General features: G+C 36.2%; 1 protein-coding gene across 12 annotated transcripts; it reads right to left on the reverse strand.

The window, feature by feature from the left end:
- Positions 1-1841: 1841 nt before the first annotated feature.
- On the reverse strand, positions 1842-26254 carry LOC123316344 (kinesin-like protein unc-104). 12 transcript variants are annotated; one of them, XM_044902380.1, is made up of 26 exons: positions 26105-26254; positions 19040-19163; positions 18890-18972; positions 18333-18835; positions 18097-18274; positions 18003-18005; positions 17615-17778; positions 17421-17560; positions 17091-17132; positions 16605-16715; positions 16347-16546; positions 16133-16294; positions 15808-16077; positions 14368-14482; positions 14101-14252; positions 13847-14025; positions 13518-13670; positions 10385-10725; positions 8182-8437; positions 8034-8124; positions 7630-7980; positions 5732-6040; positions 5480-5669; positions 4837-5227; positions 4365-4662; positions 1842-4039 (listed from the first exon to the last, which is right to left on the reverse strand). In XM_044902380.1, exons 2-26 carry the CDS (start codon positions 19137-19139, stop codon positions 3734-3736), a joined length of 5088 nt encoding a protein of 1695 aa, XP_044758315.1. In that variant the 5' UTR covers positions 19140-19163; positions 26105-26254; the 3' UTR covers positions 1842-3733. The 12 variants fall into 12 exon arrangements, with proteins under 12 accessions (XP_044758315.1, XP_044758314.1, XP_044758310.1 ...); XM_044902379.1 differs by having other exon boundaries at positions 5489-5669; positions 14101-14273; XM_044902375.1 differs by having other exon boundaries at positions 14101-14273.
- Positions 26255-27577: the final 1323 nt, after the last annotated feature.

Below are 27577 nucleotides of genomic sequence, written 5' to 3' on the forward strand. Positions count from 1 at the left end.
AATCTGGACGTTAATCCTAAGCCGGATATACACTGAGGGTTTTCCTGCTACTATGATTCAGAGACCGAACCTTGCATTGTATGGAAATGTATATTGACTAGTTCCTGAAATTATTATGAAACGGAGTTATTTCAAGGCGAAGATCAGGAAGATTTCTTAGAAATTTTTGGGATGAAAATTCCGAAAAATTTAGTCCTATTTTATTCAGGTTATTTGAGATTGTAGTAGTGGATTTTTTGATGAAGAACTGTTTTCTGATAGCTCAACGGAAACTGTGTAATTTTTGAACTTTTTTAGAGTCTTTCTTTGAACCTTTAGCATTAGAGGTTTGTGGGCATTACAATTTTGATATTCTTATTCAAAATATTTGCGTGTTTACTATTTTTTATTCTCCTTTTTTTGTTATAGAAACGAAATGGTTGAACTCAGTGAATATCATTAATTTTTTTATTCCCTATGAATTTTGAGGTCGTGACATACATTTTCACTCAGGAGTGATTTGATCTTTATGGAGTGTTTTCGAAAACATTCATTTTCGTCGGGTAGTAAATGATGAATTATTTAAAATAAATAACACCATATATTTCAAAAATAAATCAACATTTAACTTATTTATTTGTATTCATCAACTTTCATCAATTACTATACCTTACCAAATAAAAGGCTCTTTTTAGCTTTTGAAAAATCCAGAATCCGCAACATATAAAATCTTCTATAAAAGGCAAATTTAAAGAAGACATAAAAAGGGGGCTTGAAAACCCCTAGAAAAAGAACCTGTTTCAGATATAAAAATACGAAATAAAAAGACTGTTCCTCATAAAAATAATATTTCTATTTTCTTCGAAAAGAACAAAAATGTTATAAAAAAATTATTATAATAACAAGCACAAAATATAATCGAAATATACTAATTCTTATAAAAAGTATATCTGAAACCATATCTCGCTGAAAAATCCCTTTTAAATCCCTTTGCAGCCACCTCTGGAGCGGCTTTTAAATCCCTTTAAACGTTTGACCTAATTACAAAAGTAAACAATGCCAAAACTGACGTTTTGTGGGTAGTTCATATTGTTCAGATTCAGATCGAAATTTGAATTGAAACTTCAAGTGAACGTTAATTAACGATTTTTTCATTTCATTAATTTGTTCTTTCAAGAAAATCCTGAATTTTCAGTGTTTGTGTAATCCAGTAAATGGTGAGTCAAGTTTCAACCTCAATCAAAAGTAATGAAAACTCTCTTACTGTTTTGTTACTGGATATTTACGACTATTTTGATTTTACCCAAATTTAATTAAACTTACTTATTACTACGTTAATATTTCATGGTATATATGACCCGATATTTTCGCATTAGTTATTATTGGAAATGTATGTCATTGAAAAATTGCTAGTTCTATTTTTTCTGTAATTGAGTGATAATACATTCGGTTCAACTAATAAACAATTTTATGTTTAATTGGTACTAATGTATTGATTAAAAAAATGGAAGAAACCTATAGCTATAATTATAACTAACCTTACGTTCCAGAAGGAAAATTTTTCAGTTTTTTTAGAAAAAACTGAGGGGATTGTCGACTTCTCGTTATCATTTTCGTAATCTGGGATCCAAAATTGGTGAATACGATTTTTTTCACTCACCTGGCACAGTTATTTTAGTTCTAAATAATTACCATCTCAAATCCCCTTTCGGAGAGTATTCCACCACGAAGAATCTTGCAAATTTGATTTTGCCCTCTAACGACTCAATTGAAATAGATGATTTCACAATCTTAATTTCAATAAACTCAAAAAATAATAAAACTGATATCAGAATATCAAAAAAAGAAACATAATACAATTATTGAAGATTCAATTCATTTATTTATTGTTTATGCTTACACAATTATACAATTATGTTTAATATAAATAACGAAAAAATTAAAATATCACAAAGATCAAGTTGAAATAAAATACCTAAGGAATATTTCCTACCTATTACATCTTAATGTTTTTACATTAATTATAGCATGAAGCGCATAAGAGTAAGAGAGACATAAAGGTATAGTAAATTCAATAACTAGAAAAATAAAATTGACTTTTTGGTAACAAGCAACTACAACATATTATAGTCATCTATTACATTGTGATTGAATAATAACAAACAAATCACATAAATAAAATCACAACATTTCATCGATTTTAAAGCTCGAATTTCACCATGTTCAAAATTTCAAATATAGAATGAACTCAACTTATAAATTCTTCTTCGATTTTCTTTGGAATGATCATTTAAGTGAACAGTTATCAGTTTGTAATAACAAATAAGCATAAGGAACGAAATTCATTGTAAAATTTTAAAAACTAAGTATACCTAAGTTAGGTGTATATATCCAATAAGGTTACATTTTTAGGGATTTGAAGAATTTGTTCTTTCGGATTACATTTATACATTTCTATACATCAAGATGTGGATAAGTAATAAATAATCTATTCTCCTCAGTTCTCCATGATGAAAAAAATAATTTCCTTCAACCAGATGAAGACTAAAGCTGGTATTTCTCTAAGTCACGTCTTTCAAAAAGTTTGGTCAGATAAACTATCATTCAAAACAGCATAACTCCAACCAAGCTGCATCAGCAGCCTAAATAGTGCTTTTTTTATCGTTTCCGTAAACACAATTACATCCTGTACAATACACATCAGCAGTGATCTCTTTATGAGTGAAAAAGCTAGTTATGCGATGGGTGTAAACTTCAACTTCAGAGAAACTGGGTAATGCATTATTACAATAGAGCTGACACAGAGGAAAAATAGGCCTTGACTTGAATATAGTGTACCAGGAAATCGAGTGGAGATCATAATATGTATGTTGTGTTGTTTATTAATGTTTAATCTCTGCGTCTATCATTTCATGGAAAAGTTAATCTTCATTCATAAAGGTTTTTCTCAAATCTATGAATAGTGAAATTCCCAAATCCATCATAATTTAGCAGATTATAATCAAGTCCTATAATTCGGACTAGTGTTCTGCTTTTAAACTATACCTTATGTGTAATAATAGTAGTTCCTATAAAGCAGAAATACTAATATCGAGAGTTATTATCATGGTTTTACATTGTCAGTGTTCATTTGGCCTTCGATAACTCGATTTCAAGGGACCCCCTGGTGAACTAATACATTCCAAAAATCTTGAATTGGCTTACACAATAAGACACCTTTATTTTAAATTACGGCATAGAAGCTTTAAATAGTTATGTTATAATCTGTTTAACTATCAATGATTCCAAGTTATAATTCGCAGCCTTATAAAATGAGTAAATATCTTCGATTTCATCGCTCGAATCTTTAAATTACACCTCTGTGATCCTTCTGAGAATTTCCAACTTAAAATATAAATTCGAATAAAGGATAAATTCTGCAATACATATTTCATAATGACTAGAACGTACACACTTATCTAATTTGAAGACTTTAAATATGAAATCCTTACTGATTCTCGAAAACTCTGTACATCAACTCCACATTGCTGTTGATTTGTGGTTCATTCCACTACACCTTGGTGTCAAAAATATTCCTAATGTCTAAATGTACATTTAAATTGCTCCACTTCAGAACAGAAAATATCGTAGTGGAGATATGAGTAGATACTAAAATGTGGGTTATAAGTTTAGCAGCTTCTTAGGTTGGCATATTAACGTGTTACCTAAACAGATATTTTCAATAAACCAGTATGGATTCCATATTTAGCAAATCTCATTTGCTCACAGTATTCTCGTTCGTTTCCTGGATTTTTCTTGGCTGTCTCCTGGCAGATTTTGACCTTATTTGGCCTGCCAGAAGGGGATTTATAGCGTAGAGCCAATCGTGCACGTCTTTCTCGTGCAGCGTTTGCAGAAGGTAACCCCGGTGTTTGCTGATGACGCTGAAGGTGTTGGGAAGCTGCACATTCCTGGACTGCTCCTCCGAGTATTCCACTTGGGCTGTTGCCAAGTTTATGAGCGCTCTTTCTACTGGATCCTTCTCATCTCGGAATATGAATACGTAGGGACGTCTTACAGTCTGAAAAAGAGACCAAACGCTATTGAAAATGCGTCTTTCTAGACGAGATTTTGATGAGTGACTAATTTAAATTATGCCAAGACAAGTTTTATTCGATTAGGATACCAACAGAGCCCTTCAGGCTTGTCGAGCTAAAGGGACTTTGCCACTGGAACACTCGATCAATGACCCAGAAAAGGTAGACCTTATATGGATGCAGAAACCGCCAACATGTCAACACGGCGTTGTTGGTAGAACTGTTAAGTAAAAGGGCTTAGGTGTCGCTTAAAACACAGACATCGTCGAGGGGCAAAAGACTAAGGAATCGATCAATTCGGAAACTTACCACCCATCGTTTCTTCCAACCGTGGGTCTTGTGTTCCAACACATTCAGGTATCCCTTTCTGGCAACAACGGGAGAAATCCTTATCTCTTCCATGTCTGGCACATACAGAACAAGGTCGGGGTCGTGGGGCGCTGGAGGGATGGGTGACATTTGTGGGAAGGGTGCGCATTCGCCTGGCAAAGCTGCCCTTTCTGGAGAACATAATTCTATGGAACTGTTTGACACCATACTGGATATCATGCTCGTACTCATTTCTGTGGCTTCTTCCGATGGGCTACTTACTTCTTCTTTAATATTGCTGGAAGAAAGGATATTTAAGGATTCTTATCGATTCGTTTTAGCTAGAAAATGAACAGCAATTTCCCAAGGAAAACTCAATGATTTCTCCAACTCCAGTTTTTGTTTGGAGTTGTAGAAGAGTCTTGATACTACCATTCAATAAAGAAATACTAGTTTATTCAAAGTTTCTTACTTCAAGGCATCCCTAGCACCCTTTCCTTGGATGAGCCTTATGCACTTCATCAACAACTCCTTCTCGCGATCTGAGTATTCGTAAAAGTCCAAATTTTGAGCGGCATTGGCGTTTATGTTGTTGTTCTTAGCTACCATGTTGCATACGTCCTTTTCGTTCTTGGTGTATTCGAGGTGGTACTTATTGTACGTTTTGTCAACGCCCAATTTTTCCCTCAGCAGTAGCGTATGTCGGACGCGTTCGACCTCTTCCAACCTGGTCAGTTTTTCCAGCTCCCATTGGTGGTCGAATATCAAGGAATCCCCTCTGGGCCTCCAACCGTGGAGGTTTTCTTCGCCCCTCACGTAGGTGGAGCTAGTGTCGAGTACTCTCCTCTGTCTTCTTTGTACACCTGTAAGGTTATGTTGATAAGTTGTTGGAAAAATTGAGAATGATGAAGAAAATGGTGTTTTTATCGAATATCAACTTCGAAAATAGGTTATTAGCTTACATATATCAAGTTCCATTCAATTATAGCAAACAATCAGATGCTAATACGCCATTTTCACTAACTAGGGGACTTAGGAGTTTCATGCAAACAAACAAGCGAAAGACTGTAAGATAGCGAAAAGGGGTGGGGAAGGACACTAAACTAGGGATCTACCTGGACTACCTGCTTCACTAGCTCGACGAAGGAGCAGCTCGTAAACTCCCGACAGACGGTTCGCTTCAGCGTTCCTGTAGCTTCCGGAGAAGAGGTGCTTTAGAGATCTAGGTCCAGTTCTTGCATCTCTGCCGTAAATCACCATGCTCAAATCCTTCGTTATTATAGCTGGCCTTCCGCAGTTCTCCAACTGAAAGGAATCGTGAAATGTCAGAGGGGAATGGCGGGAAAGGAGGGATAACATTAGCTTACCTCCAAATATGCGGAGATGGTCATGAAGATCTGCTCTCCCTGTGAAGTGACCCGGTTCAGCGACGGTGAGTTATGCAAGGAACTGTCCCAAGCCGCCTCGAACCTGAACATGACGCGGTCATCTCCGGGTATTTCCAGGTATTCTCCGGGGAATAGACCGAGCGAAAGCACCGAGCTATCGTTATCCTCGTCTTCCTCAGATTCGGGAGTGTTCCTTATTCTGCCTACGACCAATTCCCTTATGTCTCGCCATTTGATCTCGGACACCTTCTCGTGGACGATTGTTATGCGTATTCTTCGTTGGATTCCCTATGGGATACCACAAATTAGTTCCGGAGTAAAAAGATAGGAGTTTACAACGGATAAGACTGTGTGGATGTCAAACTAACGGTGATAACAGGTCAATTCTAAACAAAACCCTATGGTTGATTGAACCATCACAAGATGAGGCTGTTTATCTGCCTCTTTATCCCCTGCTTAGTCAATGATGAAGAGTATATATGCTATTATCACATCAGGTTTTCATCGTCTTCAAATATTTTCGAAATCGGCAAGTACGAGGATGTATTGATATCTAGTTAGCCTAGACCAGTTCCATACATAAAACAAATATTGCCTTACCATAGCAACGAACAAAAACTCATTAGAAGTGTCCATAGGAAGTGTCATTGTGAAGTTTGCGGTCAAAATAGTAAACCAGAGTTACGGAATAGAAAAAGAAAGAAGAAGTCCACCGAAATTTTGAAAATCGAAAAATCGGCCATCATCAAGTACCTGTATTTAAAAGGGTTAAGAGGTAAGCAGATTTACGAAGATATGCTCAATACCCTTGGTGATCAATGTCCTTCGTATGCGACCGTGAAAAATTGGACTGCAAGCTTCAAAACAGATAAATTTCCCATTGAAGATGATGACCGATCGAGAAGGCCAGTTTCTGTGTCAGTCCCCGAAAATATAGATACAGTTCATGACATGATTTTATCAGAAAGTCGAATTGGGCTAAAACGGATATCTGAATCACTGAACATTTCATACGAAGGCGTTCATCATATAGTTCACGTCAATTTGGACATGAGAAAAATTGCTGCAAAATGGATCCCCAAATGTTTGAATGTTGACCAAAAGCCAAAAGGGTAGAAGCATCGCGTTCGATCTGTGCTCGATTTGAAAAATATTTAGATTTCTTAAACCGAATTGTTACTATGGATGACACTTGGGTACATTTCTACAATCCAGAAACAAAGCAACAATCGATGGAATGGCGACACTCTGGTTTTCCAAGACCTAAGAAGTTTCGCGTTCAAAAATCTGCTGGAAGAGTTCTTTCTTCAGTTTTTTGGGATTGCCATGGAGTAATCATAATTGATTTTTTGGATAAGAGTAGAACAATAACCGGAGATTACTATTCGACATTACTGACCACTCTACGGAAAAAAAATAAAGAGAAAAGACGCGGAAAGCTATTCAAAGTTGTTTTGTTTTTGCAGGACAACGCCCCTGCACACAAATCTCATGTTGCCATGCAAAAAATTGGTGATTTAGGGTTTGAATTACTACAACATCACCCTTATCCACCAGATTTGGCTCCATCCGACTATCATCATCATCAAAAAAGTTCAAAAGGTCGTAAATTATCTTCCAACGAGGAGGTAACAAAAGCTGGTTTGCAGAGCAAGAAGAAACATTTTTTTTGAAAGGTCTAGAGACGCTGCAGGTTGGCTGTAATAAATGTGTCCAATTAAGAGGAGAATATGTTGAGTAATAAAATATTTTGACACTGAAATTTTGTTTGGTTGTATAGTAGGCTAAGAATTTTTCAATATATCCTCGTATACCTGACATAACCTATCATTTATGCAGTTGTGATACCTCCGAATTTCTGAAACCGCCCACCCTACCTGATGAAGGAGGAACAATCCCCTGCAAGGCAGCTCGTCGCTGTGTTCCACAACGACAGGAACGTATTCACCGTTCGGCGCAAGCTCGCATATCTCGAACCACACCAGCACGTCGACCTTGGCGTGAATATGCGCAGTACAGGGCGACGGTAGAGCGCCGAATTTGCTCGATCTGACTGGCTGCGAGATGGGTATGGAGGGGGGTAGCATCCTTCGCGGAGGCTGGCGCATGCTTCCCTCCAGCTTGGCGTCCTTGTGAAGGGGATGCTGCTGGTAGTGTCCGAACACTTCGAAAACGATCGGCTGACTCTTGATGTAATCGATGAAGGATTTCGATGTCGACACTGTTATCTAGAAAAATCGAATTTTAGATATAGGCCTATGGTGATAAGTCACTAACTTACATTTTGGACATGGTAGAATCCAAGTGGAGTTCCCTTGCCGGTGTTCTTCACCGGTTCCGTTGAGAACGCCTCGTCGTATCTGTGCAAAAAGCTGTAAACATGTCGAGTTTAAAAAAAAAGATCAAATTTTGACCACGTGACCACTCACTTGAATTGACAGAAAATGTCGGCGTACTCGGCGGATATTCCGACCGCCTGTAGCACTGTTACCCTGAACGTGAACTCTTTACCGACAGACAGATGCTCCGGTATCTCGTCCTCCTTAACGTCAGATGACACCGAACTATCTCCCCTGCCGGAGTCCGCATCGCATTCGATCAGTTCGTCGAGTTTGATGGGGTCTATGTGGTTCTGACCCTCGATTATGCGGTCCTCCATGTTGTGGATATTCCTATCCACTATAGCTGAAAAAATGAGGGTGTATTGAGAGTTTGGGAATTGAAGAATAGCAGTTCATCATCTAGGAAGCTTTTATTTATAGGCAGAGACAAGACTTTCCCTTTCTCTATGTTTATAGGCTTCTCCTGAGAATATTGTGGAAGTGTCAATCTTCCTTTTTCTATGGTTAGTTTTTCAGTGGTTAGAAGTTAGGTTAAGTAGTAGAAGTGAAAATTGTGGTTTTATGAAATGGTAGGATTGTTGTGAAGTTGAATTTAATAAAACTGTTAAGCATAATATAAAGATATTTTTATTGGAAAATACAGTCGAAACACTTCGCTCCTGAAATTCAACAAATATGTGAAAATTAGCCCAGTATATAGGGGGAAGTATCTTGGACAGCCTGTCAGAATAGTAAAAGTATTGACATACTCGAGAGTGTCAGATTAAGATTTATGCGGTTGATTATATGTTGAAAAGTATATATTTTCTTAATCTGACAATTTAAGCTTGACGAAAATGTGTGGGAGGGCAACAACAAAAAAAAGTCACTTGTACATTCTCGTGCGCGGTGGCTTTTTTCTTATTGTGAAGCTTATGATTCAAGAATAACGGAAAAAATATAATGTGACAGTTTCAGCAACCCGAAACAATAAAAATTGGCCATAGAGGTCACAAAAATCAGTTTTTTTTCAATTATCCCCTCTCCTGCGCTTCAAATTGTTTTCGCATTCATTATAAAAGTTGTAGAGCATAACATTTTCTACAAATTTTGTTAAGCAATTTTCCGATGAATGCCGATGAATGTACATTAAACTTGGTTTCTACATTGATCTTGGCCTTTCGCATGTGTGGCTAAGCTCCTCGCCCTTATCGCCCTCTAACTCGAAAACGGTTAAGAGTATGTGAAATTACTTCAGACGAAAGTTGTATAGAATTTTATTCTCTACAACTTTCATAATGAATACAGAAACGATTAGAGGTACAGGAAGGGAGATATTTGAAAAAAATGCCTTGTTATGATATCCAAACTGCCAGATTAAGAAACCCCCTCCCAGATTATTGTCAGATTAATGCGTCAACACGTCTGCAATACCGAGATTAATCATCTGTATGAAAATCTGACACGCTCGAGTATGTACAAGTAACGATTTTTTTCTGCATTTTCAAAGGACTGCTGTGACCTTGCTTCACGTCCGAATTGTCAGTCCCTTGAAAAGTAGCTTCCTTTGGGTCCAATCAACATATCCTCTTAAAATCGGACACGCTCTGAAAAACATTTTTTTCACCACTTTCAACCCTTCCGTACGGTCGGCTCCACCATGCAAACTGTCAGATTAAAATGAATTTATTATCAGAGACACGTAGGGCATATACAGTATCTTAATCTGACACGCCCGAGTATGTACACGATTTTTTTTTTACATTTTTGAGACCTTGCAGACGCTTTTCCCATCACTGAAAGTGCATACATCATAAAACCTTTTTTTTTTCTTTCTACCATCTAATCTTCAAAATCTACTAGGTCTCCACGACGCTCGAGTAAATCCTAATTTAGCATTCTGGGCTCCCCAACTATAAATCCTTATATTATTTTTTCTAATATCACCGCGTCCCAATAACTTCTCCAACAAGGATAAGAGTAGGCAATTGAATAATACACCTTGAACTATGTACATCAATTTCAAATGAAGAACAAAAATGACATATGTTGAGGAATAACCACGAAAGAAAGGAGAATTCCCCATTGTTCATCTTGGGAGGTCGTTTTTGTACGGAAGGTAATTTCAAAAAACCAGGTCCAATATTCACGTCTATAAGCCCTCAATCACCCCGGTATTGAAGGAGGAGATTCAACCAGCCACATTTGAGCAAAATTGTCATGGAAGGTTCTGACCTCTAGCTCCCCTTGCATACCACCCCAAGGTTAACGAAAACGTAACAAATAAAATAAGTGAAAAAAGTATGCTTACAGTATCCCGAACATTTACCCTTGGGGTTCTCGAAGGCTATCCTCGCGCTCTGTCTCACTCCCACCTGCTCCGAATTGTCCTCGTCCACAACAGCCTGCACGGCCACCTTGAGATACCCCCTTACGTCTCCCTTCTCGCTCACAATGGCCACCTTGTGGATGAGCGTGACCGGATACAGCAAATTGCTCAGATAAACGAAGCCTCTTCCCACCAGCCTGAACCAGGGGAATCTGTCGTAGAAAGGATCGCCTCCTGTCAGAGCTTCGACGTTGTAATCCGGAGAGGTGGGTGACATCTCCGCCTCGTTATGGTACATTTCCCTCATCAGCTCCAGGCGTTGGCTGAAAAAGAGGTTGTGAACTCTCGAGGAACAGATCGGAAGGCTTTTTCAGGTTGAACATCTTTAGGGTATTCTAGCGTTACACTGCGCAAAAATTGAAGTGGATAACTTGCCAACCTATATCTAATAATATATAAAGATGAATAAAAAACGATTTTTTATAAGTAACGATGTATTGAGTTGAGCGTCTACATACGGTTAACCTGTCTGAAATGGCAACACTAACCAAGACTGCTTTAGAGCAACGTCATAGAAGAGAAGTTAACAATATACCTGGTGGTGTATGCAGGCTTGAAAAAGATTCCTTCAGTTACAAAAATCGAGGCTTTATATTGGATAGGGTCTAGTCTAGTTGTTCTAAATGCTCCTACCTTATTCAGCATTGTCATTGTCAAGGAGGTTTTCGATTAAACTTTGAAGAATGCTGAGATTAAAGCTAGATTTGACCAGAAACTATTCTACAGGTATCTTGTCGAAAAGAGCTTTTAATTCGAGATGCAGTGAATAAGGGATTTCGTGACGATGACCGTGGTAGCTCTTGCTCTTCCACTGTCATGGGTATATGTAGCCACTAGCACGATAGCGAATTGGGAAACCCAGAGAAGGTTAGCGACTTCTTCTTGACTTGAACCTTCGTTTAACCAACACTTTAATTGTTCAAGTTCGACGAAATATAAACGCATGTTAAACTCGTGACTGCTAACACGTCATGTAGAGCTCATGTGCTGAATCCTTTGAAGTGCACTTGTAATATCATTGTGGATCTAGTGAGTTTATATCCCATTAGTGTATTAACTGCATTTGGACCATATTTTTTTGCCGTTACGTGACTTCCCATGCTCACACGTGAGCTCTTGTGACGTGAAAGCAGTCTGTTTCCGCCTTAATAGGCAAATATTCGATTCTCCATACTGAAAATTGTATTCAAGTGAAAAAGTAGGTTTTCTCTCAAGTATCCACATCAATTTCGATCGAGCAGTGTATTTGGTATAAACGATCAAAATCAGTTTTTGAGGAAAAGATGGACAAGTCTTCTGAAACAAGCCTTACACGTGACATAAGTGTGATTTTTTGGGTAAGAACCAGCGAACTTGATTCGACTCTACTTGTTCAAAGTTTCTAGTTGAACTTTGCATTTTTAGTATCGAGTTCTTACTCCTTACTCCGACTACAGTGACTATATAGCATATAGTCACTATATAGTATGTAGTCACTGTGACTATATAGTATATAGTCACTGTAACTCCGACGTGAAGATGGACCATCTACCGGTTTCTTTTTGAAATACATGTTGTCACTGCCACGATTGACTTAGATGTTCCCTCCCTCTTAAGTGTTAAAGAGGGCTATGGATGTACTGTCAAATCTGCGCTTTTGAGATTGGGACAGAGTTGGTCAGCATAGCCTTCTCAATAAGGGGAAACTTGGTATTAGACTGCAGATAGCCCCAAAGGCGATTCAATTTGTTACAAGTCGAAATTTCGATCTGAGGATGCTACATTCTTAAGAATTGATCAGTTTCTTGGTTCAGTTTCGACCTAAAGCGTGACCGACGATTCCACAAAAATATTACACTGAAAGATCGTGTTTTTGATCATTTTTACCTCAAGAAACAAGTGATTCTGAAAACCCTTATTGACTTCTGAATTCCAATAGATGGTCCACCCATTAATATGTGTTCTTAAAATGAGAAGAAAACTGATTAAAGGCGAATACCATGCAAATCTCTGACTCCATGCTTGCCTGAGTTTACTACCGTTTCATGAGGAGCTTATTTCTCCATTAAATCTCTAAGCAATTAGAAGGTTGATATCCTAATGATAAGCTGAAGTTGTATGTTCTGCTGGAAACAGGCCCTGCCTTTCATTGCCATAAGCGAAATCACTAAATGTCTAATAACCCCAATGATAAAAATTGATACATACAGCCTAGAAGCTGACTTTAACTCACTGCTTAAGCGGGTGTTTATTCTAAACATAAAAGTGCCATTTGCCCAGTTGTTGCATTGTCATCAGTCGTTTTAGGCTACATTCGGAGTGCTATAGACTATATAGATATCGATTGAAATTCAATTTGGGAGGACTCTGCATCCTCTGAAACTCTTTAGGGTTTTCACTCCCAGTCTCGGAAACAAAATCAATTAAAAAATTGAAATAATTGATTTGCTCCTTCATAAATTCTTGCACTAATTTTTCAGGAGCAAAAAAGGGTTTCAAAAGATGTAGACTATATAGACTATATAGACTATAGACTATATAGACTATAGGCTATATAGACTATAGACAATATAGACTATAGACTATATAGACTAAAGACTATATAGACTGTATAGACTATATAGACTTTATAGGCATCATTTCATAGCTGTATAACGACCCGTATAATGACGAATGAAAATGCCCTTAGAAGAGTTCCTTGTGTTTTGAGGAATGAAAGAAGTACAAAGCTCTCTACTACCCGTATTACATGCACATTTTTCAGTTTCCAGATATTGTATAACTAGGATAGATATAAACTCTGAGTATCAAGAATTGAAACTAAATGAATTTTGTCGTTTCTCTCAACGGCAGCCGTCTCATGAATCGACTTGCATCAGCTTTTACGCAAAAATCGAGATCGACAAACACAAGAAAGCTGAAGCTCACATTATAAAAAGTACGCATTATTTACATTCAGCTTTACAGAAGAGAATAGACAAATGCCAAATGGTATATATAGAAGGATCGATATTTTATGATACAGTTTTGAGTGTTCAGTGAGATACATTGTGTTCTGTGCAATCTTGGCACCAACCTCGAGGGTAAGAGACTGGTTAATGTGAAGCGTTGTGACGGGGCTGGACACTGAGTGAGGCACCGAAGGAAATTCGAAGAATCACAGCCTACATCGGGACTCTCTAACTCCCCCTCTTCGTTATAAATCAGTCGCATTAGTTCCAATTTTTGACTACGGGTGCAAAACAAGTGAATGAATATAAGTGAGTGCACACTCGATCAATATTCCACGAAAAACTCAGATAGTGAAAAATGCAGCTGCAAAAAGAGTTTCGTACAAAACTCTCCAAAAATAGCTGAAACTTTTTTATCCACTTATCGAGCAACAAGGATGCGTCTGCTCCTTACCGCAGTTTATCTAGCGACCAATAGTGAGTGGCGCCATTCTTGATGTCCTGTACTTCAACGGCCACAATGGTGCGTTGAATTGGAGTGTCTTCTTCGTGATCGTATTCGATGCTTGGTTTTAAATCTGCCGGTAACGGAGAGTATAGGGTGTCTGTCAAAAGGGTGAATTGAAACTGGACCTGGAAAATATACGAAGACGTTACTAAAAGTCCTTTGGATTGAAAAAAATCCATAGAAATGTGAAAAACTCTGACCTTTTTCTTGAGCTCCACCGAAATCGCGTTGGCTTCTTTCAAAAATATAGCGTTGCCCCACAGGTCGTCTCTGAGGGAAGTGAACTGATGGTGTTTCCATTTTCGCCAAGAATATGCCGCTATCTCGTAGTCTTTCTCGGTCCAGTTGCACTCTGTGTCAAACAGAGGGTTCACTGAAAAATTGTAGCTCTCTAAATTCTCAAGAGAAAGAAGCCGCATGCGCTATCTAATTCTACAGAAGCGGGCAGCTGAGGTGGAAGCCCTTACCAAAAATGTCGTCTTCGGTGTTGAAATCTTCCGGAGTGTAGGAACTGTACATCGACATTGTCATGCTCTGTTCTTCGACTTGCTTCTGGAGCGCGTCTATGCGGGCCTCGTAGTTCTGAAAAAAATTGCCTTGCAGTTCTTTCTGTCTTCTGGGGAATACAAATAGAACATAGCGCCGTAACACACAAATGTTTGTGCGGAATCTTAGACATGCAGTTCGTGCTAATGCTGAAACATGCTTCGATATCACGATATGTCATATGACGATCTCTTTTTGCACAACATCGGTGTTTTTGGCACAACCTTCTCATACAGCTGAGCTCCAAAATTCATAATAGTTGGGAAGCCCAAGAAGGAAATTCGGGATTTATTCGAGCGTGTCAGATAAATATAAGGGCAGATACCTTAGACTCTGTAGAGTACCTCTACCAAAAATTAGACCTGTATATAGGGGGAATTGTCTAGGACAGCCTGTCAGAATTGTAAAAAAAAAACGATCATTGTACATACTCGAGAGAGTCATTTTAAGATATATCTATTTAATCACATGTAGAAAAGTATATATAATTCTCTTAAAAAAAAAGCGTGACGAAAATGTGTAAGAGGGCGCCAATCTTGCAAAAAAAAATGTCACTTGTACATTCACGAGCCCGGTGGCTTTTTTTCTTATTTTAATGATTCAAGAATAACGGAAAAAATATAATCTGGCAGTTTCAGTAAGCCGAAATAATAAAAATTGTCCATAAAGATCTCAAAAATCTGTTTTTTTTTTAATTATATCCTCTCCTGGGCTTCAAACTGTTTTCGCATTCATTATAAAAGTTGTAGGGCATAAAATTTTCTACAAATTTTGTCCGAAGCAATTTTTGAGATATATGGCGATTAGCGATGAATGTACATTAGACTAGGTTTGTACATTGAACTTGGCCTTTCGCATGTGTGGCTAAGCTCCACGCCCTTATCGCCTTCTAACTCGAAAACGGTTAAGAGTATGTTGTTAAATTGATTAAGACAAAAGTTGTAAAGAATTTTATTATCTACAACTTTCATAATGAACACAGAAACGATATGAGGTACAGGAAAGGAGATATTTAAAAAAAGTGCCTTGTTATCATCTTCAAACTGTCGGATTAAGAAAAGCCCTCATGATTAGTGTCAGATTAATGAGTCAACACCCAGATAAACCATCTGTATGAAAATCTGACGCTCGATTATGCACAAATAACTATTTTTTTTTTCATTTTCAAAGGACCGCTTTGACCTTGCGTCACATCCGAATTGTCAGTCTCTTGAAAAGTAGCTTCCTTCGGGTACAATTAACCCGATTTTACCATTTTTACATTTACCATTGTCAATCCTTCGGTAGGGCCAGCCCCACTACGCAAATTACCAATTAAAAAATTTCACAAGGTCAGTAATCAGTAATTTTTTTGTCCTCACCTTCCTTTGTTCTTCGAATAACTGATCGGCCGTCTCTTTCTCCTTCTTGTACTGTTCCTCCAACGTCATCAGCCGTTTCTCCATCTCTGCCTTGAGATCGACTCCTTGTTTTTCCAAAAGTTCTATTTGAGCAAAATTCCAGTCCACTTTCTCTGCGGGCGTGTTCTTTTCCCTTATCTCTCTAACCTCGTCTGGATGAGTATATCTGAACACGTGATTCTTTCCCAGAATAACTCTCGAACCAGTTTTGAGGGTGATTGGTTCGGTAATCTAGGAAGAAGGTATTTGATATGTTTTGCAAAATTAAATGGGTGAACTTCTTTACCTCCCTGCCGTTAACGTAAATGAGGGCGTTGTTGAGAGGGAAAAGCATAACTCTACCGTCCTTGTTTTCAAACACGCAATGTTCTGGTTTTATGTGTGAACCGTTGAGCTGAATATCTTGAGGATTCTGGGCTTCACTCGTTCCAATTTTAGTGATACCTTCCTGTAATTATATGAGATATATAAAAGTTTAATTTACTCGATTAATTAATTACCTTTATGTAGTAAATTAAACATTCTGACATGAACGGATCTTCATTCAAGTTCACCAGATGTGGTGTACGTTTAGGAGAGAATACTCCAACTGTAATACCGTCCTCTTTTACAGCCACACCCATCTCGGCAAATACCGCTTCTCTCTGAATACGTATCTCTTCAGTTTTCTTCAATTTTTCTTCCCACGTCTCGTTCAGTTCTGAAACCCGAAGTTTACATTTTTTGCATGTCCATCTTTTTAGTTACACTATATATACCTGCAATCAACTTTTCACTGGCTTGTAATTGATCTACAGCCTCCTCAGCTGTTGTTGATTGGGTCCTAGCGCGTTCATTTTCTTTCTGAGTCTTAGGAACCATTTCCGCCCCTGTAAAAAAATTAAGAATTCAGGGATATATTTATTATGTTGTTTAGGAAAATCAATGGTAAACATTCCCCAAATGGCTAAGCTGTGAAGCACTGATAAAATATAATATAATGAGATTTTGTTCAAAATCGAAGCAGAAATAAAATATTTACAAAAACAAAAAATGAATCACATACAGGAATAATAATTGTATATTTTTTCAAAATATTTTGTTATTGTATGATTTCAATTGCACCATAATTTTTTTTGTTCGTATTCTTGATCTGATACATGTGACCATATTTTATTAATAAAAATTTGAACATCCAATTGTTGAACAGTGTTACAAGGGATAGTGCCACAAGCTCTCCAAGTCCAATAAGCCATTATACTTACGCGGTGTCTCTTTTTTCTCGTATACAACTTTACCATCAGGACCTGGCCGCAGAATTGAAATCAATAAAAAGAGTCAACTATCTTACAAATTCATATGAATTAAATTTACACTATGTACAGAACCTAGAAATGATACCTATCTTGCCAATTGGGGATGCAGTTTACTGTGCTTTTTTTGTACTAGCTCTTTTTTATAGCACAGTTTTTTAGGATTTTTTTCCTACCTATCTTTTTCATTGTAAGTGAATACTTACATTTTCTTCTTTTCAATTTTGGACTAATATTTTCTTATATTGTTTTTCATACAATTTGTACTGATCATTGACTTACCTTCCTGGACTTCAATTCCTTCTGCTTTGAGGAGTTCTCTGAGTTTCTGAATTTCTTCCTTGAGTTCCCTAATGAGCTTGGCATTTGCATCTTCGTTGACAATTGCTTTACATACAATTTGTTTGGCTCTGTCAGCATATCTATAAGTATAGAGTTGGGGTAGTAATTATTCTAGAAGTATGTATTTTTCTCACCTTAATGTGGAAAGTGTTTCATCGTAATTTATATCAGCGGGAGAAATAGCAGCTATCATAGCTGTCTTGCTGTTGCCACCCAGGTTTTCTCTCAACAGCCAGGTTAAAACCGAATCACGGTAAGGTATGAAATCAGCCTTTTTGGACTTTTTGCCTTTTGATGCCTAGAGAAAAGTTATGGTACAATTCACAAAGACTCACTAGAAAGACTTTGAAAGTGTTTAAAAGTTTCTGAACAACTTGCAGAATTCTGCTTGGAATAAAATAAAAAAACAATCTCCAATTACAAACTACAATTTTTATGAGTATTCATCAATGTTTTTTCTTTAAATTGTACTTAGGTTTGTGTTTATTGTAAAGAATTAATAAAATTCATGATGATACTCACTGACTTCATTGTTCCATTTGATAATTGAAAAATAAATGAATGAGCATTAAAAATGTGAATAACCTACTCAAGTAAAAAGAAAATTGATACTCACTATTTCAGCTAAAGCAGATATAACTTTTCCTAACGTCGTCAAACTCTTATTGATATTAGCACCTTCTTTTAATCTTGTTCCTTTTGCACCAGTTGAATCTGCTCGTTCTGAACCAGCCAGATCGACCAGGGATATTTTCGACACTTTTTCTGTACATAAATCTGTTGTTTCATCATACCTGATGAGAAAAAAATTTTAATCTGTGAGTTCGTGGAATGAAGCAGAAAAATATTCACCTCTGCTGCGTGAAGAAAATGGTGAATACTGCATGTGATCGAGAACTTGTTTCGTTCATGTTTGTGGCAGCAACCGTTCTTGCCTTATTGCCTTCATCGATCAAATCATGAATGTCTTGGTAACTCGTGACTGCCAATTTACTCAAGTCCTCGACATATGGCCCCAGCAGAGGGTGTTCTCTGACTCTTAAATTTCCTTTATTTTTAGGATTCAATAGATCTCTCACTCTCTCGCAATATATCTCCATATAACTTACTTCCACTGAGTATTTAATGTCTGGATTTGTGTTACTTCTAATTCTATGAAAAAGATCTTTACATATTTGTGGAATGATGCCTTCCTGGCCTTCCTCTTGTTTACCCATCATGGTGTAGGATTTACCTGCACCAGTTTGTCCGTAGGCAAATATACAAACGTTATAACCATCGAAAGAATGCTGTAACATTTCTTCTCCGATGTCTTTGTAAACGACAAGTTGTGAGGAGAAATCTGGATCACTTTCCTGTATGGAAAAAGGAGTTACTATTATGGAAAAATTTAGTGATTTGAATCTTACATTGTGTGACCAATAGGAGTAATCGAAATTGAAGCTTTTGGGTCCTTCTTTTTCACGAGCATCTAGTTTTGGGTTTGAAATAGCTGAAAAGGGTGATAGGTTGCAGTAATGGTGGTTTTATTGTTATTGATAAGGGTTGAGAACACTTACTTGTGGTGTTTCCACCCATTTTGATTATACATTTGCAGTCTCGAGATATCTCCCTGTTGTTGAAGGGTCTAACTCTGACTGCTACTTTTACCGAAGACATTTTAACTGGTGTTTAGTTACAAATCTGCAAAATGAAATTATTGAGTAGATTGATAATATTTGTTTTCAATAATTTTATGCAGTGTATTATGGGTATCTAAAATTGTTTGAGTATTTTCATTTTCCCATTTATGATTTGAGTAAGAGTTCCGGATTATTTTGTCTTGTGTGGGCATTTTATAACATCATACAATTTTGAATTTTTGTGTTTCTATAAATCATTTCATACACTGAAGCACTTTGAATGCTCAAGAGCTTTCAATGGGTCAGTTGTTTATGATTCACCTTTTTTCTTTTTATTTTCAAATTTATTATGGTCATTTCAATTTTCATGAAAAATGTAAAATAGAATCAAGGGAGGCAGTCATCCTCTCCAGTGCTGACATAACCTGTAAAAGTTCATGTCAAACTGAAAAGTGGGAAATGGGAAAAGACAATGAAACTACACTTCTCTCCTACCTACTAATACATTTAGTAGGCATCTTCAGGCATATATTAATGATGATATTTTTGTATATATATAATAATAATCATAAGTTCGAAATCAGTCAATCAATAATCAAATTTCTTGCTTAAAGCCCCGAGATAATCATGGTAGGGTTCATGGGGGGTACCTCCATAGTAGGTTTCTTGGAAAAAATTTCGTTTACAGTGTTAACTGCGTGTCCCGAAATTATTTAAAATTCAAGCTAAAAAGTCCAACGAATCTAAGTGAATTGGCTCTTTACATGTGAAGATACTTCTCAATGCTTTTTTTTATCGTGAAAAGGAGGGATGACGAAGCCGATTCGAATGTTTGCGGCGATATTACGAAAGCTTTCCACTCTTGGAGAAGTTATAATTTGTTGGTAATTTGGAGTCACGCTACTCCCATGAATGGCGCCAGTGATGAAGATAAAAATCGGTTTGTGGCGCCGAGGAAACTCCACATGCAGTTTTCAGACATTTGTGGGTTTGCCTCTGAAAATAGTTTTTCCACTATTGCAGGATCCTCAACAGTCGAAAATTTTTCTCATATCGGTATAGATGGTTGTGGATTTGGTTCGACGGGTGTAAGTTTGGGAGTTCGACGATAGGTGTCACGATAGTCCACGAAAGGCTTTTGAAGCTATTGAAGGCTTTTTAGCTGTAACTTTTTCACCTGCTTCAAAAAGTAGAAGTTAACGATATTTTTCATCTACTTGATATTCACTACAAAAATATTCGAAAGCAAAGTATTTATCATCAATCATTTGATTCTTCTCTTGGTCAAATACTATGAGTGGATTTTGAGAGTCTAAAATCAAAGTATGTATATCATTTTCAATAGTCTTACAATTCGAAAATCTCTCCTGAAATCATCTGATTTCAAAAAGCTCTATTTTGAACATTTTTCAAGCTACAACTTACCGATAGATTTTTTCAACAAGAAGATGAAGAAAACACTATTATTATTAGGAAGAACTTAGAAGTGATTAATGGGAAAACGATAATCTATCCATTCAATTTCGAGATCAAAGATGCACTAAAACCTTCCCTGCTTGTATGCTGCCCTTTTCTTTCTAGAATTGTGTTGTTGGATAAGACCTTTTGATTGAATGCGGGGTCAAGCGCATCAAAGGACTTCTTTCATTCCGCGAATTGATAACTATGTTGTAAGTTTCTTTGATCTTGAACGACAAATTCAATTCAGATCGGAAAATTTTTTGATTTAGTTTTCCATAAGAAGTGAGAAAAGGAAGACGCAGAATTCGGTACTTTGGTATTCACTATTTTTATACAGCGTGTTTAATAAACATTGCGACATATTCAGAATGTTTTTCTCTGAGTTTTATGTCCGAAAATGATTCGTTTCCAAGTTACAGGGCCTTGAATATATTCCTTGATATTTTCGAAAGGGATTGGGATATTTGAATGAGATTTGGTAAAAATGGATATCTCATTGAGGGGATCATTTCTTCTGCAGCAACTACAGTGTGCCGTGCGTACTGGCATTGACTTTCATATTTTTGAAGAAAAAAAAGAGTACGCCAGTGTCTTTTTCCAAAATTATTTCTACAATTCTCATCCAATTGGCCTTTTTCCTCTAGGATACGCCACTTTTCTTTCGTGCACACATCTGGTCCTTATTATTTCTGCATTATCCGAAAAACATTATTGTGGGGTAACATCAATAAGCCAGAACGAGGGAAGCCACCTCGGCCTCAAAAACCAACACGAAATGATTATATCCAACATAAATTTCATCCAATTTCCCCCAAGTATCCTCGGAGGACATTTCAAAAGGAAGTTAGCAGTTTTTGTCCCACCTTGGAGCCTTGGAAGATGGAACGTTTCATACCTTATTCATAAGCCCTTTTACTTTATCTTATTTCTACCGAAATAAATTTTGGAGCTTACGTGGATGTATACAGGGTGGTGGATGAAGGATTGAATATTCCCGGTAGAACGGAGGTAGAGTATATTTGCACGTTTTCAACCCAAAATATTTTGGCCAAAGCGGTGTTGCCAATTCTATTGGAAAGTCAGGGGTTTTTGTGATAAAAGTTGCAAATTTTATGTGTCGCTTCATGCTTATTTCCTAAGCGTCTTCGGAATATTTTAAAAATTTTTATGATACGGGAAGTTTATGACTGAAATGAGTTCAAAACCGTTGGTGTTGAAGAAATGAATGATGAATTTATGAAATTTGGCTGAAAAATCAAGTGCTGTTCCAGCTGCATTTCATTTCTCAGTGCACTCTGGGTCATACAAAAATGCTATAACCTCGGCGAATTTTGAACAGTACCTCTTATTTATATAATTTGTAAAACGTACAAGATGGCGTTTTAATTTCAACGAAAAACTGAAATTATTAACCTTTAGTTAGGTAGGTTTTCAAATGAATTACCAAAGTGCTGTATCGCAAAAGCAAGAAAAAAGTTTTCTGATTACATATATGCATTACCAATGCATATAAATTCCTCAGAGCCATTCAGTTACTTACTCACACAATTGGCCTATTATGGGAATTACCCAATGTATAACTGCACGTGTTCATTATTTGATCCCTTAAATTCATTACTTTTTTACCTTGGAAAAAGAATATCCTGCATTTTGAAACAATCTTTATTTGCTTTGCAGTCGTTTAACCTTTACGAATCGATCAATACAGTGTCATGCGCAAGGTGTTTGAAATAAAAAATGTTCGGAGTGTACTAAACATAAAAATGATGTAAACAAAGGAAATCTCAAAGTATTTCGAGGCAGGACATTAATGTCAAATAAACTCGTTTTACCTACTTCGTATTTCACAAGCTATTTTCAAGAGTTGTAGGTTTGAGTTTAAATGGTGGTTGCATACTTGAGGGGTTCTAGAGAAAGTACAAACTACACTACAAAGTTTACGTTGATGCACATACCTAACAACTTTTCTGGGATTCTGTTCATTACACTAATGTTGTTATGTAAGAGTAGACTCTTACAACGATGGGGTAAAACTTGGTACTCCGATGAAAATAAAACTTTTTTAACGAGTTACTGGATATCCAAATTTCTCAACTCGAACAATTCTATTTTCTAAAAAATTCATTTGTTTCCCTGAAGGTCTTCATTAGAGTATACATAAATGTATAATTATGAATCAAATTCATGTTATTTAGAGTTTTCGGAGAGGGACTGAAACTAGTAGATGCTGTCTGTATATTCATCACAAATTATTTGTAATTATTACGTGTAATTTCGACAAAGTAATCTAAGTAATCCATGTCATCCAGAATATTTGCAGAGAAATGACAGTCAACTTTAATATAGATGCGCGTAATAATTGATTAATACAACATTTGCATCAGATGAAGGTTGAGATAGTAACGCAGCAAATTATGGAGTTGCATGCTCTTGAAATATGTAGTGAGATATTATGACTATCTTGAAAACAATATTGCAGCTAATTCTTCTTCTGTTCAGTGAATTGAGTTAAGGAAAGGCTTTGTATTTCAAATTAATTTTCTCAATTTATCAGTTCACAATTTTTTTAAATTGCTCTGGAATGTAAATAAGTGAGGCTTTAAATAATTTCATATTTTTAAGCCTATATGTCATACAAGTTACATTTTATATTCGTGCACATAATGAGAAAATGCACTGAACAAAATCAATGAAAATTGTGGTGTGGAATGTTGAAGTCAGTATTATATTGCAGGTATTTGCTATTCGATAGTTGGTCTTAGCTGCAGATTCTTATGGTAAAACAGAGGGGGATTCTTGCCTTAGTCTTCAAAGGTTTGATTCATACGGATGTATGGACGTAATCTGTGGTTTCTCCACATATCCTATCCTTATCCTGTTAGTTAAAGAAGCTTCTGAAGTGTAGTTGAAGAAGACTTGCACATAGGCCCAATTTTCATTTTCATCTCTACCATCACTATATGCAAACCCTTAATTCTTTTTCACAATGTTTCCGTGATATAATGAAAACCTGTCAGTATAAAAATAGATTAATTCTACACTAAAGTGTGTAAAGACAGTATATAAAATATCCCAGTGAACCATTGCTATGAATTTCTTAACTGTACATATATGTGTTCTGAACTCATCAAGAATAGTTGGTTAAGTTAATTTTCTTTTTCTCTTGTTATACTTTGTTTCTCAAAACCACTGTTGTGTAACTACTGCTGATTTCATCCTTTGAAGTAAAATATTATTTAGTTGAGATGAATTGTAGTCCAACAAGTGACGTGATTGATTCAAACATTTCTTCTGGAATAGTTTTCGGGCATAAGAAAATAAATTTCTTGGGAGAAAATGAAGAATATAACTCGAAAAACTATGTAAACGTAACTCATAAAATTCATGCCTTCCATATCCACTATTCTGTATGAAAAAATTCTTAATTTCTGTTTTAAATTTTACTCAATTTTTCATAATTAATTGAGGAGTTTTTTTCTAAATGGCAACCCAAATTTTTTGGCCAGAACTTGATAGACATTTTGTTGCTGGCGATAATTTGGTTATCGATTGAATTCGAATTTTTGCTTTTTTATGTATTTTTTTGAGATCTTCAGAATTCATTAATATTTTTAAAGCGTTATCGAAAACATGCCTCTGTCCTAGTAATTTATGTATGATGAAAGAACGTATCTATTATTTCAGTAATTGTGATTTTATTTCAGATATTTCATCAAATACCTCTGCGTAATGGGATTATTGGAGAAATAATAAACAATAACTCGAAAATCCTCATCCTCGATCTTCCTCAAAACCTCAATATTAAAGCTACGCCTTCCACAAATTCCTTCCGTGCTGCTTCGACAAAAGAATAAATAACATCCCTTTCTCTGCGTGATCCCCATCCAAACGTCAAATATCTTGTTCGCACTGTTATTAATTTTTAATGGCTTCGTTAGAAGCTACTCCTGTGAAGTAATTCCCGACTTGAAAAGGCTTTCCTTCAATTTGTTTTTCTCATTTAACACCTACGCGCCCGCACAAAGGGTACGTTTCCACTGTTTCCAGGAACTTAGGAGGGGGTGGAAATTCTCAGTGAATTAGATCTTCGGAAAATTACAATGATTTACGTAGGAAATGTTTATTTTGTAGTATTTGAGTTTTGATTTTTCATCATGTTTGTTTTTGATGATATTTCAAGTGTATTTTGCTTTGATATTTTTTGTTGTACATATCTTTGTCGCATGTTTGTTATATTTGATTTTTTTCTAGTAAAATCAACTTTGTTTCGCCCATGAACTTATTTTGGTTTGATCATATCGATCGTAGGGTCCTTTGTCAAGACGTACATCCTAATTTTCAGATATAAGTAAGGTCAGTACTTGAGAATATAAAGATTTTGATTCCCGTTTATTATACTGAGGAAATATTAGCGAACATGCATAACCCTCATCGAATTCCGATTAAACTACCCCCCATCGAGCGAGAATCATGCACCAAATGTCAAATACACCCCGTTGAATTTTCCGGAAAATTGCGTTTTCGTGTGGGAAACATACCTGCGTTAAGTTGATTCAACCTGTCGACTGGACACTGGATATTTTTCGGACGCGTTTTTCGAAAATGACGAGGTCAGTTTTCACCAACATTTTCCCGAATCATATTGTGGAAATTCGGAACCGAGCGCGCTGTGAAACCTAGGCGCTCTGACGTACTGGGGAATTTTCCTAGCGGAGTTTGCGCGCCGACACGTGACTCAAAATCAATACGACTATTCGCCAATGTGAAAAGTTGATTTTTAGACCAATCAATAGGAAGATTCTTCGTTTTCTTGGAAAAAAGAAAATTGTGGCGGTTGGAAAATACATGGAATTCATCGTTTTTTGGTCTTGGATGAACTTGAATATCTTACTTCATCTATTCAATGATTTATTTTTCAAATATAAAAATTGGGAATTCATAAAATACTGATAAAAGTTTTTTAATTCAAGTTGAAATTTTCCTGAGTAGACGGATTTAAGTATATCATTTGTTCTGATTGCAATCAAATGGCAGTGTTATTGTTTTGATTGAAAAACACTAAAAGCAGTGATACAGAAATAATGACATTGTTTAATGGTTTATGTTGTTCTTCTATATATCTGATTTTTTCAGTGAAATACGACAATATCATACGAATTTATGAACCCACATTTTTCACAACTATCCATCAGCTCTTTGAATTATAATCTGACGAAAAACATGAAAAATTAAAAAAATTGGGAACAAATCAATAAACATCCATGACCTACACCCTATGAATTAATAACTAAAAATACATTTTTGTGATTTACGATAGAAAGCAAAAAATTTAATCATATATAAAAACGTTAACATCAATAAATTATCACTGACAAGCTGTTATTTACATTATAACAATGTTTTCATTATCGTCAACTATTAATACGACTCTGTTTTCCCGTTAAATGTGCGACAAGCTCAATTTCTGTATGAACATCAACGCTCAACTATTTTATTTTCATTCAAACTTTTCTAGTTCTACTGGTGAAATATATATCTTACCTTGGTTCAGTCGAAATATAAATTTGAAATTAGAACCAGCGATGTAATAACAACACTTGCTGACATTGTTCAGGGAATTGTTTACGCAGGCGTCATAATTGATGACTCATACGCAGGACCGTACTTATTTTCTTGTTGTCAGAATGCAATGGGATTTCAATCGTTGAATGGTCGTTCGCATTGAACTCAGCTGTTATGTAGTTACATTCGCTTCTTTATGAATAAATTCAATAACCTTAATGAATTTCTGGAGCATAAACTCCTCATTCCTTAATGAAACACTGTATCAATTAAAGAAGCATACCCTCCCCTATTTAGTTCAGGTTTACTGAATTTTAAGAACACTTATATTCTTGATAACGGTTTAATAACTTCTTTTAAAAGTATCCTGAAGTTAGTAGTTGATTTTTGTAGAAGAATTCTGTATCTGATGAGTACCCATCCCCCTCAAATGAAACAAGAAAATTGAAACAAGAAAATTATCTACTGTAACTTTATTTAATCTCCATTTTTATTAACATCAACATTTTTAAATACTCGTTAAGAAACTAATTTCTACTCTTTGTTTCAATAAGCATAGCATCTATAAGATTAATTCGAAGGTAGAGGAATCATTTAATTAGAATATCTGTGAGAAATACCATAGCAGGTTTCTTTAGTACATCATATCACAATTTTCATGAAATTCGTAATTGATATTGATTCATAGTGATTTCTTACAAACCCTAATAGCACAAAGTAGTCCTATGGACTTCCATAGGACGTCCTCTTCGGACATTACGGACATCCATGGGACGTCCATTTCTGGTACAATGGACGTTCTATGGACATCCGAGGGACGTACAAATGTCACAACTTTGAACAGAATTCGGACGTCCATCGCGGACGTCCAATGGATATCCCGTTGGGACCATCATTAGCAATCTCAACGGTACAAAAATTTACCACGACGTTGGCTATCCTTATTTTATTTTAATGTCCTAGAACCCAATGTCTTACACTCAGACGCAGATATTATTTTTTCTGTGTTGTTCTCATTTTCATCCATACTTACTAGAAAGTTTTCACACTTGGCCCGGATTCGAACTCGCGAGTACGTGGGGACACCGCATTACTGAGTCTTCGGTGCAACCGTCCTAGCTACCGAGACCATACGATATAACTACTTGTAGGAACATATTCATTATATTGTTAACTGATTTATGGAATAGTAGTCGACTAATACAGAAATACCATATAATTAAAACTGAAGTCTTGAAACTCAGATATAGATTATTTTATAATAGTAATAACTCAAGTATTTAGTCTTCGTTCATCATAACGTTATACATAATATAATATTCATAAGATATTCATATACTACAAAGCGGAAAAATGGAGTTTAGTGAAAAATAATATTAAATTTTGGTGTTCATTGATATACATGTATGTATTATTTGGTCCATATTACGTCCCTTACGGACTCCTAGTGAA

The sequence above is a fragment of the Coccinella septempunctata genome, chromosome 7 (assembly GCF_907165205.1).
Source record: "Coccinella septempunctata chromosome 7, icCocSept1.1, whole genome shotgun sequence".
Classification (NCBI taxonomy): Eukaryota; Metazoa; Arthropoda; class Insecta; order Coleoptera; family Coccinellidae; genus Coccinella; species Coccinella septempunctata.

Bases quoted from the DNA above. Each gene is read 5' to 3' on its own strand.
- LOC123316344 (XM_044902375.1), bottom strand. From the start codon at position 19,139: ATGTCTTCGGTAAAAGTAGCAGTCAGAGTTAGACCCTTCAACAACAGG. The intron at 17,561-17,614 runs GTGAGAAAAATA...CTATACTTATAG, and splicing joins GAAACACTTTCCACATTAAG to ATATGCTGACAGAGCCAAAC. The intron at 16,295-16,346 runs GTAATTAATTAA...ATATAATTACAG, and splicing joins GTTTAATTTACTACATAAAG to GAAGGTATCACTAAAATTGG.